Source organism: Gekko japonicus, unplaced genomic scaffold (assembly GCF_001447785.1).
Source record: "Gekko japonicus isolate JY-2015 unplaced genomic scaffold, Gekko_japonicus_V1.1 scaffold3456, whole genome shotgun sequence".
NCBI lineage: Eukaryota > Metazoa > Chordata > Lepidosauria > Squamata > Gekkonidae > Gekko > Gekko japonicus.
Genome location: NW_015164300.1, coordinates 33,197 through 47,631, shown reverse-complemented (window position 1 = coordinate 47,631; position 14,435 = coordinate 33,197). Strand labels below are relative to the sequence as shown.

General features: G+C 50.0%; 1 protein-coding gene across 1 annotated transcript in view; it reads left to right on the top strand.

The window, feature by feature from the left end:
• The window catches only part of TBC1D20 (TBC1 domain family member 20), a 39,465-nt gene that overhangs the window by 635 nt on the left and 24,395 nt on the right, over positions 1–14,435 (top strand). The window contains exon 2 of the mRNA XM_015408801.1: positions 13,569–13,754. Within this exon, the coding sequence (XP_015264287.1) occupies positions 13,569–13,754 (186 nt within the window). The remainder of the gene's footprint in view (positions 1–13,568; positions 13,755–14,435) is intronic.

The window sequence follows — 14,435 nt, the reverse complement described above, 5'->3', positions numbered from 1 at the left end:
AGGACGTCCTTCTTCACCCAAAGAGTGATTAACACTTGGAATTCACTGCCACAGGAAGTGGTGGGTGCTACAAGCATGGATGGCTTCAAAAGGGAATTAGATAAGCATATGGAGCAGAGGTCCATCAGTGGCTATTAGCCACAAGGTATAGCTAGGGGCTCTGGGGCAAGTGATGCTCTGTCTTCTTGGTGCTTGGGGGGGTCAACAGTGGGAGGGCTTCTAATGTCCTGGCTCCACTGCTGGACCTCCTGATGGCACTGGTATTTCTGGCCACTGTGTGACACAGAGTGTTGGACTGGATGGGCCTTTGGCCTGATCCAACATTGGCGTCTCTTATGTTCTTATGTTCTAATTGCCAGTAGCTCAAAAGGTAGAATTTTTGCTCACAAGACTCCACAGCTTAGAGGGAGCATTGGTTGGGGGTCAGTGTTCCCTCTAAGCTGAGTGAGTGTGAGCCGGCTCACCGTTTTTTAGCCTCCAGCTCACACACTTTTGTCTTAGCCCAGGAAGGAGGGCTCCGGAGCAAACTAATTGATGCAGGAGCCAAAAATCGATGGCTCACAAGTTTAATGCCACTCGCTCACAAAGTAGAATTTTTGCTAACAGCTTAGAAGGAGCGTCGCCCCAGAGGTCAGCTGCCAGTCTAAACAGACAGTACTGATATGTTGTCGAAGGCTTTCATGGCCGGAGTTCCTTAGTTCTAGATTTCCCGAGCTGTCTGGCCGTGGTCTTGGCATTCTGGGACCTGGCGTTTCACCGGTAGCTGTGACTGGCATCCTCAGAGGTACAACACAGAAAGACGGAGTGCTCTCTGTGTCAAGGGGAGAAGGAAAATGGTAGGCAGGTGATTTATATCTACTCCGGAAGGTGGGGTAGGGCTGAGTCATTATCTTGTAGGAGTTCCCCAGGCTGTAAACCTCCTCAGGAAAGCTCCTCCATTAGCAGGTTTTTTTAGCCTCCGGCTCACACACTTTTGTCTTAGCCCAGGAGGGCTCCAGAGCAAACTAACTGATGCAGCAGCCAAATCGCTCGCTCACAACTTTAGTGCCAGTCGCTCACAAAGCGGAATTTTTGCTCACAAGACTCCACAGCTTAGAGGGAGCATAGGTTGGGGCCCGCAGTGTTCCTTCTAAGCTGAGTTAGTGTGAGCCAGCTCACAGGTTTTTTAGCCTCCAGCTCACACACTTTTGTCTTAGCCCAGGAAGGAGGGCTCCAGAGCAAGCTAATTGATGCAGCAGCCAAATCGCTCGCTCACAACTTTAGTGCCAGTCACTCACAAAGCGGAATTTTTGCTCACAAGCCTCCACAGCTTAGAGGGAGACATGATGATTTCCAAAAGAGGAGGGGAGATGGAGGAGGAGAAAGAGCACGTCTTAATTTGCCTGGCGTCGCACCTGGAGGGAGGGATGGTATGGTTTTGCGCTGCCTGCATTTGTGTTTCCTTCTCTGCCTCTCTCTTCCCCTTGCTCTGCAAATTTGATCTCTGTGTTCGCCTCCTCCTTCCCTCTGCACATGACTTATTTATGGATTTAAAACATTTCCGCCCGAATAGGGTCCCCCGAAAACAAAGCATTAAAATGTGTCAACCTTAAAACAGTGTTTACAATGAGCATCAGGCCCCCGCTGGGTCAGACCAGTGGTCCACCTTGTCCAGCATCTTGCCTCACTAAGTGACTTCCTCTGGCGATCCAACAACAGGGCAGAGAGGCCGAGGCCTTCCCCTGATCTTGCCTCCTGGTATGGGGATTCAGAGGTTGACTGCCTTTGAATGGGGAGGTCCCCCTCAGTCACCATGGCTAGTAGCTACAGCTAGACTGCCACATGCAGCGGCTGCTGTGACCTTGGGTCAGTAATAAGTTCTCTCAGAGCTGTTCTCTCAACACCAGTTCTGGAAAGAGCTCTCTCAGCCCCACCTACTTCACAGGCAATGCTCCCTGTAAACTGTGGAGTCTTGTGAGCAAAAATGCTAGTTTGTGAGCTGCTGGCATTAAAGTTGTGAGTGAGCGATTTGGCCAATGCATAAATTAGTTTGCTCTGGAGCCCTCCTTTCTGAGCTAAGACAAAGAATGTGTGAGCTAGAGGCTAAAAAACTGTGAGCTAGCTCACACTAACTCAGCTTAGAGGGAACACTGCTCATAGGGTGTCTGTTATGGAGAGTGGAAGGGAAAGGAGATTGTAAGCTGCTCTGAGACTCCTTCAGGTAGTGAAGGGTGCAGTATAAATCCAATCCCTCCTTCTTTCTAACATAATAATAATAATATAAAAATTTAAAAAGAGCCCTGCTGGATCAGACCAGTGGTCCAACTAGTCCAGCATCCTGCCTCACAAAGTGGCTAACCAGTTCCTCTGGCGATCCAACAACAAAAGCAGAGAGGCCGAGGGCTTCCCCTGATGTTGCCTACTGGCATCGGGATTCAGAGGTTGACTGCCTTTGAATGGGGAGGTTCCCTTTAGTTAGAGTGACTCATAACCACCAATAGAGTTCTCCATCATGAATCTTTCTAAGGTATTAATTATAATATAATAAGAACATAAGAAGAGCCCTGCTGGGTCAGACTAATTAGTCCATCTAGTCTAGCCTCCCCTCTCACACAGTGGCCAACCAGTTCCTCTGGAGGGCCAACAACAGGGCAGAGAGGCCGAGGCCTTCATGATAACATCAGAAGAGCCCTGCTGGATCAGACCAGTGAGGGTCCATCCAGTCCAGCCTCCTGTCTCACACAGGGGCCAACCAGTTCCTCTGCAGGGCCAAGAACAGGGCAGAGAGGCCGAGGCTTTCATAAGAACATCAGAAGCGCCCTGCTGGATCAGACCAGTGAGGGTCCATCTAGTCCAGCATCCCGTCTCACACAGTGGCCAGCCAGTTCCTCTGGAGGGCCAACAACGAGGCAGAGAGGCCAATGATAATCCCTGATATTCCCTCCTGGCTCTGAGATTCAGAGGATTACTGGCTCTGAACGTGGAGGTTCCCCTCGGTCACCATAGCCAGTAGCCACTGATAGATTTATCCTCCATTAATTTTATCTATTCCCCTTTTGAAGCTGTTTATTCCTGTGGCCATCACGCCATCCCCTGGCAGCGAGTTCCACATTTTAATCACTCTCAGTGTAAAGTAGTGTTTCCCTTTCTCCATCCTGAACCTCCTGCCCATCAGGTTCATTGGATGCCCTCGGGTTCTAGTATCTTTTAAAATTTAATTTAATGGAGGGCTTCTAATGTCCTGGCCCCACTGGAGGACCTCCTGAGGGCACCTGGTGTTTTTGGCCACTGTGTGACAGAGTGTTGGACTGGATGGGCCTTTGGCCTGATCCAACATTGGCGTCTCTTATATTCTTATGTCTTACTGTTTTATCCTGTTTTTATGTATGGGCTTGTGCCCTCTTGTAAGCCGCCCTGAGGCCGCTCGCGGGGAGGGCAGGGTAAAAATGTTAAAAATAAATGAATTAAAAAAATAAATCTTGGGAGAGGGAGAAAAAGTTATCTTTGTCAACTCTCTCTGTCCCATGCACAATATTATAAACCTCTCTCATGTCCCCCCCCCCTTTAGTTGTCTCTTTTCTAAACTGAAAATGATAAAATAATATAAAACAAACAATTCACTGAAAACATATCAAACACACATAACAAGCAATACGAGGACCAATACGTTATTGGGGGCAGGCCAAACAAAACAAGATAGAAGAACAAGAGAAGAAGAGATTGGGTTTATACCCCGCCCTTCACTTGGAGTCTCAGAGCGGCTCACAAACTCCTTTCCCTTCCCCTCCCCACAACAGACACCCTGAGAGGTCGGTGGGGCTGAAAGAGCTCTGACAGAAACTGCTCTTTTTCAAGAACAGCTCTTATCAGAACTACGGCTTGCCCAAGGTCATCCAGTAGGTGCAAGTGGAGGAGTGGGGAATCAAACCCAGTTCTCCCAGATTAGAGTCCGCGCACTTAACCACGACACCAAACTTCACCACTGGTGGAAGAGAATAACAGGGAGAAAGACTAATCTCCCTGGGGAGGAATTTGGAAAGTTTAGGTGCTACAACAAAGAAGGTGGCCACCTGTCTAGCCTCGTGGTGGGGGCACCGAAACTGGACCTCCCCGAAGATGGCTGGGTAGATTTCTATAGGAGAAAGTTTTGAATGATGAAATCTCACCGATTACTACGTGCCTGGTAGTAGACGCCATTGACTTCTGTAGGAATGACTTCTGACAAAACATTGACGGGACTGTGCCGTAAAGGGAACCAGAGGCCGAAAGGCATGCCTCTATAATTTTCTTGTTTATTCCCCTTAAAAAAAAAAAAAAATTATCAGCTGTGACTCACGGTGGCCGGGCAGCTTGCTAAAAATACGCATGTTAATACCACAGAAGAAATGTCAAACCCAGAATGCGGGAGGTTTGCATAGGAGAGGAAACACGACTTTTCCCCCAGTGTGTCCTTACCTGCTGCAAGGGAATGATGGGAGATCAGCAGGGCTATTTTTGGGCAGGAACGCACAGGGATGGAGTTCCGGCTGGCTCCCAAATTGGCCACGCCCAGCAGGAACTCATTAGCATAATAGGCCACACCCAACAGCAGAAACTCAGGACTGGCTACATTAGGGGTGTGTGGCCTAACATGCAAAGGGGTTCCTGCTACAAAAAAAAAGCCCTGGGTTTTGATAGCAAACAAGGTAAACAGAATAAGAAGCAAAAGGTGGGTGTGGCTGGATGAGCACACTTTTGGTAACATGGGGGTGTGGCCTAATGTGCTAATGAGCTGTGCTGTCAGGGGTGTGACCTAATATGCTAATGAGTTTCTGCTGTTGGGTGTGGTGTATTATGCGAATGCGTTCCTGTTGGGCTTTTTCTACATAAAGAGCCCTGGAGATCAGTGAACGATTAGTGTCCTGTGATCTCTGCTTCACACCCATCGTTGGGGGCTCTGAATGGGAGGCCTCCTCTGCTGTAGGCAGCCAAGCAACCCAGCAGTAGGGTCAAGGAGGAGAAGGTGGGAGAAACTGTTCTAAAATTCTGTGGCGTGTGAGCTTAAGGAGTTTGTCAAGCTAACAGGCGTAAGCTGAAATTAACTGGCTGTGACTGAAGGGGTGTCGTAACCTCAGCACTTTCCTGTGCATTTTTGGATTTTATCACATTCCAAACAGTCTAGCACTTCTCATCCTGCACCTGTGCTTCTGATATCTGTTCCAGTCCTCTAGTCTCCCTTTCCGTGGCTCACTAAAGACTATTCAGGGACATGCTGAAGAAAAGTACCGTATTGGGGAGGCTTGGAGATCAGTTCCCTCTAAGCTGAGTTAGCGTGAGCTAGCTCACAGTCTCTTAGCCTGTGGCTCACACATTTTTGTCTTCGCTCAGGAAGGAGGGCTCCAGAGCAAACTAATTTATGCAGCAGCCAAATGGCTCGCTCACAACTTTAATGCCAGTAGCTCACAAAGTAGAATTTTTGCTCACAAGACTCCACTGCTAAGTGGGTCTGCTCTGAACCCTGCATAGGTCTGTTCATTTGGGCTTAACCCTGGGAAAGCACTGCACCGTTAATGTCATAGACGTCCGTGGCACTTGGCAAATGAGAGGATTGCGGTGCTGTCTCCTTTAACGTGGGGGTACACTTTGGCAGCAGTGAACTGGGGTTGCATTGGTTATCAACGTCGATCCATTGTATCTAGACAGTTAAATTTAAGAGTTAAAGAAAAAGAAAGTAATATAAATGTTTGACTCAGTTTATAATAGTCTAAATGAAATGAAGATTTGTTGTAACTCAGCTAGTAAGGATCTCCTCTCTTGGGTTTTTTGTTACTAGTGGGTTCTTTTGCTTTATCCTACATATGTAGTCCCCCCCCTTCCCTTTTTTCTGTAGTAGTTTTTGTAGTTATAAAAAATAATTAAAAAATCCCCTCCGGGGGCTCAAAAAACCCTCCAACATCTATCCGTTGTATCTTTCCATCTGTTGCTGGAAATTCAGGGATCCAAATGGCTGCAGGGATTCCAAGCCAGAACATGTGACGGTTTCACCAGACCCTTGTGATCAACAGAGTCTTGTCTTTTATTGGTGAAAGCGTCCCTACAGTGATTTAAAAAAAAAAAGATAAAGAGCTTTTCCCTCCTTAACAGTGCCTTGCCTAGAGAAGGCCAAGCATTAAACGTACATAAGAACATAAGAGAAGCCAATGCTGGATCAGGCCAGTGGCCCATCCAGTCCACACTCTGTGTCACACAGTGGCCAGAAATGCCAGGTGCCATCAGGAGGTCCAGCAGTGGGGCCAGGACACTAGAAGCCCTCCCACTGTTGCCCCCCCACCCAAGCACCAAGAACACAGAGCATCCCTTGCCCCAGCCTGAGAGTTCCTCTCTATCCCTTGTGGCTAAGAGCCACTGATGGACCTCTGTTCCATATGTTCTTACAGGTCCTTCATAAGAACATGAGAGAAGCCAATGTTGGATCAGGCCAATGGCCCATCCAGTCCAACACTCTGTGTCACACAGTGGCCCAAAATGCCAGATGCCCTCAGGAGGTCCAACAGTGGGGCCAGGACACTAGGAGCCCTCCCACTGCTGCACCACCACCCCCAAGCACCAAGAACGCAGAGCATCACAGCCCCATAATTCCTCGACCTACTTACTTTGGAATGTAGTTGTGTCAGAAAGCATTTGTGCTCACTGACTAAGCTCCAGTGTTTTATTCTTCACAAGGGAAGAACTTGTGATATTCTCCACCACAATCATAACTTGACAGCATACAGTTGAAAGTGTTTAAAAGCACCATTGTAAACTGGTGGGGACAGAATAATAATTTAGGGGATTATAGTTTGGAGGGAGGGGGTGTTTCCTAATCTCAATTACTGTCCACTTGGAATTGGAAGTCATCTTGCCAAGTTGCAGCACTTCTAATCAGAGTTACTTCAGTCTGAATTTGAAGAGTGGGTGTCAGGGTGTAAGTAGAGCAGGCAGGGTCTAATGAAAGAGGCCTTTGCATCCAGCCACTCTGTGTTTTATTCCACTTGGTTCACTGATGCTGTCGCACTTTTCCAGCGGCTCCTGTTTGGCAGGGGTCATTTTGTAGGAATAAAGGTGCAGGAGCTCATTGTTGTTGTTCAGTCGCACAGTCGAGTCCGACTCTTCGCGACCCCATGGACAATCTCCCGCCAGGCTCTCCTGTCTTCCGCCGTCCTCCGAAGTTGGCTCAATTTCATGTTCGTTGCATCGCTGACACTGTCTAACCATCTCATCCTTTGCCGTCCCCGTCTTCTTTGACCTTCAATCTTTCCCAGCATCAGGGTCTTTTCCAGTGAGTGCTCCCTTCTCATTTGGTGGCCAAAGTATTTGAGCTTCAGTTTCATTATCTGGCCTTCCAGGGAACAGTCAGGGTTGATTTCTTTGAGGATTGACTGATTTGTTCTTCTTGCAGTCCAAGGGACTACGCAGATCTGCCCTCACAGAGGGAGAGCTTGTATCTGACGGCGGGCCGGGGGGTGGGGTGGGCTCTACAACTTACCTGGCTGCTTTTTGCTCCTCATGGCCCAACTGAGGGCTACTGGGAGCTTTTTGCATATGCCCGCCCCCTGGGCTCCTTACTGCCGGAGCGCCGCTCCTGTGCGCTCCTGCAGGAAATGACCCCTGTGCACAGGCACGTGCGAATTGCAATCAGCCGAATATCACCTGCCTTTCCTTGTCCACACAGAAACTTGCTCAGTGCTTTGTGACACTTCCGTTAGCTCTGAAAGAAAGGCTACTGTTGCATTTGGATTTCCACCCCCTTGCGGCTCTGCACAGCCGCCGAAACTCACAGCCCATTCTTGTCTTTGATTAAACTTGTAGTAGCAATCAGAATATAGATGCAAAAAAAAATTCCGGGCTGTTTTGAGAGCCCGATGACTCTAGACTGAGGATTATTAAGAGAGGGGTTGAAAATAAAACAGCCGATATAATAATGTTCCTGTATAGATCGATGCTGTGGCCTCATTTGGAATACTGTGTACAGTCGTGGTTTGGTCTTAAAGGTGCCACTGGACTGTTTTGGATTGCTAGCTATGGGGGGGGGGACACACGCATATCTGCCCTCACAGAGGAGGGAGAGCTTGTACCTGAATAAAACTTGGTCTTAAAGGTGCCACTGGACTGTTTTGGATTGCTAGCTATGGGGGGGGGGACACACGCATATCTGCCCTCACAGAGGAGGGAGAGCTTGTACCTAAATAAAACTTGGTCTTAAAGGTGCCACTGGACTGTTTTGGATTGCTAGCTATGGGGGTGGGGAACACGCATATCTGCCCTCACAGAGAGGAGGGAGAGCTTGTACAGAGGAGCAGGGGTCATTTCGTAGAAAAAGAGGTGCAGGAGCTCATTAGCATAACTCATTTGCATATGCCACACCCCCTGACATCACCGGAAGTGTGTCAGAAGGCAACACCCACCGCTCAGGCTCCACTTTTGGACTGCTAGCTATTGGGGGGGGGGGAGACAGATCCTTGTGCTCCTCGTGGCCCGGAGCTGCTGGGAGCAGAGGGCGTGGCTTGTTGCATGTGCCCGCCCCCTGGGCTCTTTACTGCCGGAGCTCCGCTCCTGTGTGTTCCCGCAGGAAATGACCCCTGCAGAGGAGGGTGACCAAGATGATGAGGGGGTTGGAGGCACCTTCCCTAGGAGGAAAGGCCGGAGAGTCTGGGACTTTTCCATTTAGGAAAGGGACGACTAAGGGTAAGGGGACATGACAGAGGTTTCTAAAATTATCCATGGGCTGAAGGGAGTTGACAAAGAGAACTTTCCCTCCCTCTCCCAAACTACCAGGACTCAAGGGCATCCAGTGAAGCTGGTGGGCAGTAGGTTCAGGAGGGACAAAAGGGAATGAAAGGAGCAATTAAAATGTGAAATTTGCTTCTGGAGGGTGTAGGGATGGCCACAGGCATAGGTGGCTCTTAAAGAGGACTAGACATATTTATGGAGGAGAGGTCAATTAGTGGCTACTAGTCGTGGTGACTGAACCTCCACGTTGAGAGGCACTAAACCCCACTAAACTCCCAGAGCCAGGAGGCAACATCAGGGGAAGGCCTCGGCCTCTATGCCCTGCTGTTGGCCCTCCAGGGGAACTGGTTGGCTGCTGTGTGAGACGGGATACGAGACTAGATGGACCTTCACTGGTCTGATCCAGCAGGGCTCTTCTGATCTTCTTATGAAGGCCTTGCCGCCATGCCCTGTTGGTGGCCCTCCAGAGGAACTGATTGGCCACTGCGTGAGATGGGATGCTGGACTAAGTGGACCACTGGCCTGACCCAGCAAGGCTGTTCTGGTGAAGGCCTTGGCCTCTAGCCTGGTTGTAGGCCCTCCAGAGGAACTGGTTGACCACTGTGTGAGACAGGGTGAGAGACTAGATGGACCTTCACTGGTCTGATCCAGGGGGCTCGTCTTCTTATGAAGGCTTTGGCCTCCATGCCCTGTTGTTGGCCCTCCAGAGGAACTGATTGGCCACTGTGTGAGATGGGATTCTGGACTAAGTGGACCACTGGCCTCACCCAGCAAGGCTCTTCTGATGATGGCCTTGGCCTCTAGCCTGGTTGTAGGCCCTCCAGAGGAACTGGTTGGCCTCTGTGTGAGACAGGATGCTGGACTAGATGGACCACTGGTCTGATTGAGCAGGGCCCTTCTGCTGTTTTTCATGAAGGCCACAGGCTTTATGCTCTGTTGTTGGACCTCCGGAGAAACTGGTTGGCCTCTGTGTGAGACAGGATGCTGGACTAGATGGACCACTGGTCTGATTGAGCAGGGCCCTTCTGCTGTTTTTCATGAAGGCCACAGGCTTTATGCTTTGTTGTTGGACCTCTGGAGAAACTGGTTGGCCTCTGTTGTGAAACAGGATGCTGGACTACATGGACCCTCACTGGTCTGATCCAGCAGGGCTCTTCTTATCTTCTTATCAAGGGAAAGCCCCGGCCTCTATGTCCTTTTGCTGGGACCTCCGGAGGAACTGGATGGCCAGTGTGTGAGACAGGATGCTGGACTGGACGGACCGCCGGTCTGATCCAGCAGGCCTCTTCTAATGTTCTTGCGATGCCCTGTGCCGTTCGTTCTCTCATCCCCAAATGCCCGTCTAAATGTCCTTTGGGGCGCATCAGCTGGAACTCTTTTAGTGCCGCTGCCGAAATCTGGGCCTAGGGTTCTGAAAGAACAAACCAGCTCACCGAGGAACAGTGATGTGCCCGTAGCCACTGATGCAACCGCGGCCTCCTTTGTGATTCAGTAGCATGGGGTGATGTGTCTCTGTAGGCATGCTGAGAAGATATCTCTTAGGAAACATGTTTGAGGCAAGCCCTATTTACGGCTGCCCAAGTCACATTCTACTTGTCAGCTGCTCAGAGCATCTGTTAGGCGACAGTAGCCCCTTCAGAGGAGGACCAGGGCTCCTTTTGTGCTCCCAGAAGACACTTGGGAAATGGTGTTGGTTTCAGCAGCAGTTCGGCAGACAGTGTTGAGCTGAAAGGAGAAGTAACCTGGCCCCGGTCAGCGCTATTCTTCTGGAAACTCGGGCCACTTTTTGTCTTCCAAAGCACTTTCAAATAAAAGGCACCATAAACAAGAAGAAGAAGAAGAGATTGGATTTATACCCCGCCCTTCACTACCCAAAGGAGTCTCAGGGTGTGGTCAGACGGCGTGTGCTGGGAGCGGTTTAAATTGCTTCGGCCCCATGCGGGTCTTTTTTAACCTGGAGAATCGCAATCACACTCGCCTCCTTGCTCCGGATCGCTGCGCAGCCAGATCACTCCTTGCCGTCTACACACGGGAGCGTGCATCGGTGTTGGTTCTCTCTCTCTCTCATTTCGGGCATGCGCACAGGCAGCCATCTGTAGAACTAAAATTTTCGCTCGTGCGCAGAACAGCGATTTCCACTTCAACCCGACAGCTGTAACGCTTCCCTTTAAACTTTAAAGGAACACTTCCCGTTAAACGTTTACCCCAAAAATGGCCTCCGTGAGATCCCGAACTCGTCTAAACTCTAAAACTAGGCACCATTTAAACATTGTTTTTAATAACGGGGTGGCGGAGCTCCGCCTATGCGCACATCACCAACGCTTTAAAAAAATGGCGGGCGAAAAGCGGAAGTCTTGGACAGCTTTCCAGCAGGGAGGGGGTTTAAACCGGCTCGACACCGGAGGAGCGATCAGATGTCAGAAAAGTGCGGCTGGAACCGGAGAATCAGGAAAACACCACTTGGGGACCTGGTATCAAAATACTCTGGGTTAAAATGATGGCTGGGGACGGGAGGCAGATGTTGACTGTGTGATCGTGCAGATAAAATCCGTTTCTGAAGTGGGCCGAAAGCGGGCTAAACGGCCCGTCTGAACGCACCCTCAGAGCGGCTCACAATCTCCTTTCCCTTCCCCTCCCCACAACAGACACCCTGGGAGGTCGGTGGGGCTGAGAGAGCTCTTGACAGAAACCGCTCTTTACCGCTCTTTTTCAAGGACAGCTCTGACCAGAACTATGGCTTGCCCAAGGTCATCCAGCAGGTGCAAGTGGAGGAGTGGAGAATCAAACCTGGTCCGCACACTTAACCACTAGGAGCTTCGGTGGCTCAAGTGGTTAAGACGCTGAACTGCAGGCTGTGGAAGGTCAGTAGTTCAGCAGTTCGAGACCCGGGTGCTGCATGACGGAGTGAGCTCCCGTCTCTAGTTCCAGCTCCTGCCAACCTAGCAGTTTGAAAGCAAAAAATTGCAAGTAGATAAATAGGTACCACTTCAATGGGAAGGGAACAGCGTTCCCTGCGCCTTGGTGAGTAGTCATGCGCCACATGACCACGGAAACGTCTTCGGACAGCGCTGGCTCTTCGGCTTGGAAACGGAGATGAGCACCGCCACCCTAGAGTCGGACTCGACTTCCTTTTGAGCAAAGGAGACCTTTACCTTTTAGTTAACCACAGCACCAAACTGGCTGTGGACTGGGCCTGCAAACAGGTTCACAAGAATGAAGTCGAACTGGCTGATCAGGAGTGCCATTGAAGGCCTCCTTCTTGTCGTCAGGGCGCTCTGGACAGGACGGATGGGCTTCTTGAAGAAGAGCCTTGCTGGATCCAGCCAGTGGGCCATCTAGTCCAGCATCCTGTTTGACACGGCGGCCAAGCAGTTACCTGGAGGACCGAATTAACCGGGCAAGGAGGCGATGGCCCAGAGGTGGTATTCAGAGTTTTGCTGCTCTGTAGATGGAGCTTGTGATGTCTTTTTTTTTTTTTAAATAACAGTTTATGTGTCAGTGTAGTGTGTGTCTTTCAGAGGGTATCCATGTTGATCTGGCAGACGTCCATCAGTGGCTATTAGATGGAAGACTCTGGGGCAGCGATCTTCTGTATTCTTGGTGCTTGGGGGACAACAGTGAGTGCTTCTGGGGTTCTGGCTCCACGGGTGGACCTCCTGGTGGCACCTGGGTTTTGGCCACTGTGTGACACAGAGTGTTGGACTGGATGAGCCATTGGCCTGAAGCAGCTGTCCTTGAAAAAGAGCCGTTTCTGTCCGAGCTCTCTCAGCCCCACCGACCTCACAGGGTGTCTGTTGTGGGGAGGGGAAGGGGAAGGAGTTTGTAAGCCGCTCTGAGACTCCTTTGGGTAGTGAAGGGCGGGGTATAAATCCAATCTCCTCTTCTTCCTCCTACTCCTTATGTCTGTGGCAGGGATGCTCTGTATTCTTGGTGCTTGGGGGGGGGGGCAACAGTGGGACTGGAGGGGCCATTGGCCTGATCCAACATGGCTCCTGTTATGTTCTTATGTTTGGGGCAGTGATGCTCTGTCTTCTTGGTGCTTGGGGGGCAAGAGTGGGAGGGCTTCTGGAGTTCTGACCCCGCTGGTGGACCTCCTGATGGCACCTGGGCTTTGGCCCCTGTGTGACACAGAGTGTTGGACTGGAGGGGCCATTGGCCTAATCCAACATGGCTCCTCTTATGTTCTTATGTCTGAGGTAGTAATGCTCTGTATTCTTGGTGCTTGGGGGGGCAACAGTGGGAGGGCTTCTGGAGTTCTGACCCCGCTGGTAGACCTCCTGATGGCACCTGGTATTTTTGGCCACTGTGTGACAGAGTGTTGGACTGAATGGGTCATTGGCCTGATCCAACATTGGCTTCTCTTATGTTCTTATGTCTGGGGCAGTGATGTTTTGTCTTCTTGGTGCTTGGGGGGGCAACAGTGGGAGGGCTTCTGGAGTTCCGGCCCCACTGGTGGACCTCCTGATGGCACCTGGGTTTTGGCCCCTGTGTTGGATTAGATGGGCCATTGGCCCGATCCAATATGGCTTCTCGAGTCCAGTAGATTTCAGGGGGAGGCATCTCCTCCTCCTCTTCTAATCTACATTCCTCATTAACACTGCACACAGAACTGATCCGCACGGAAAGGAATCTGCAGCTGTTTTCACTAGCGATAAGAGGGAAGCATTCCGAAGGGCGAATGAGCATCAGAAATGTACGGCACAGTCTATTTCTAATAAAGCAGATCGAACTATCGCCAGTCGCCTTAACCATTCAGGCCACAGCATTCACAGAGATCAATATAAAATCAAATTAGAACTTCACTGCCAGTCTCACAAATGTGTTTGTTGTTTCTCGCACAGACTGCGACTCGAAGAAGAAAAGGAAAGAAGCCGAGATCTACCAGGCGCTGAACAGCGAGCCCATCGATGTGGCTGCCCTGAGGCGCATGGCTATCAGCGAAGGGGGCCTCCTGATGGACGAGATTCGCTGCAAGGTGTGGCCCAAGCTGCTGAACGTGAACACAGAGGACTTGCCACCTCCACCAGGTGAGGGCACCCGCTTCTTCCTGCTTGGCGGAGAGCTGCAAGAACCTCTGAGGGTTGGGGAGAGGGTGGAGCACAGAGTCTACTCTAAACATGTGCTCTTGCTTTCCTATTTTCTTATTCCTTGGAGCTTTTCATCCATTAGCCTTGCCTAATCAATGCACGTCCTTCCTTGGATGACCCACGCTAGCCGTTGTTGCTTTTTTAAAAAATAAACCATTTATTTTAACAAAGTTTGCAATCATAGAAGAGTAACATAGCAGTAAGGAGCAATGTGAGGTCCTCGCTTATTGGGGGAGACGGTTTTACCTTTAAACATGAACTTGGTAGATTTCTGCTGCCACCAGGATGTAAAAATTCCACATCTCTCTCTTTTGGTAGAATGACCTAGAGTCTGGGCACTTCAGAGGACTATGTGGCCCTGAGGAAGGATTATTCTGATTGCTGGGATAAGTTTAAACAAAAAATGATTTATTTAATAGTGAACGAAATATGTTTCTGGTTATTTTGAACTGTTGCTGAAGAAAGGAACTTGTAAATATAGCTGGCAAAGCTTGGCCTCACAAACAGTCTCTCAAACTTCAAACTGCATTCTGACAGGCTTAGATACTCTAATCTCTCTCGCATATATATATATACACATATATACCCGCGGGGGGGGGGGGGGGCCCAAACCTGAGCAGG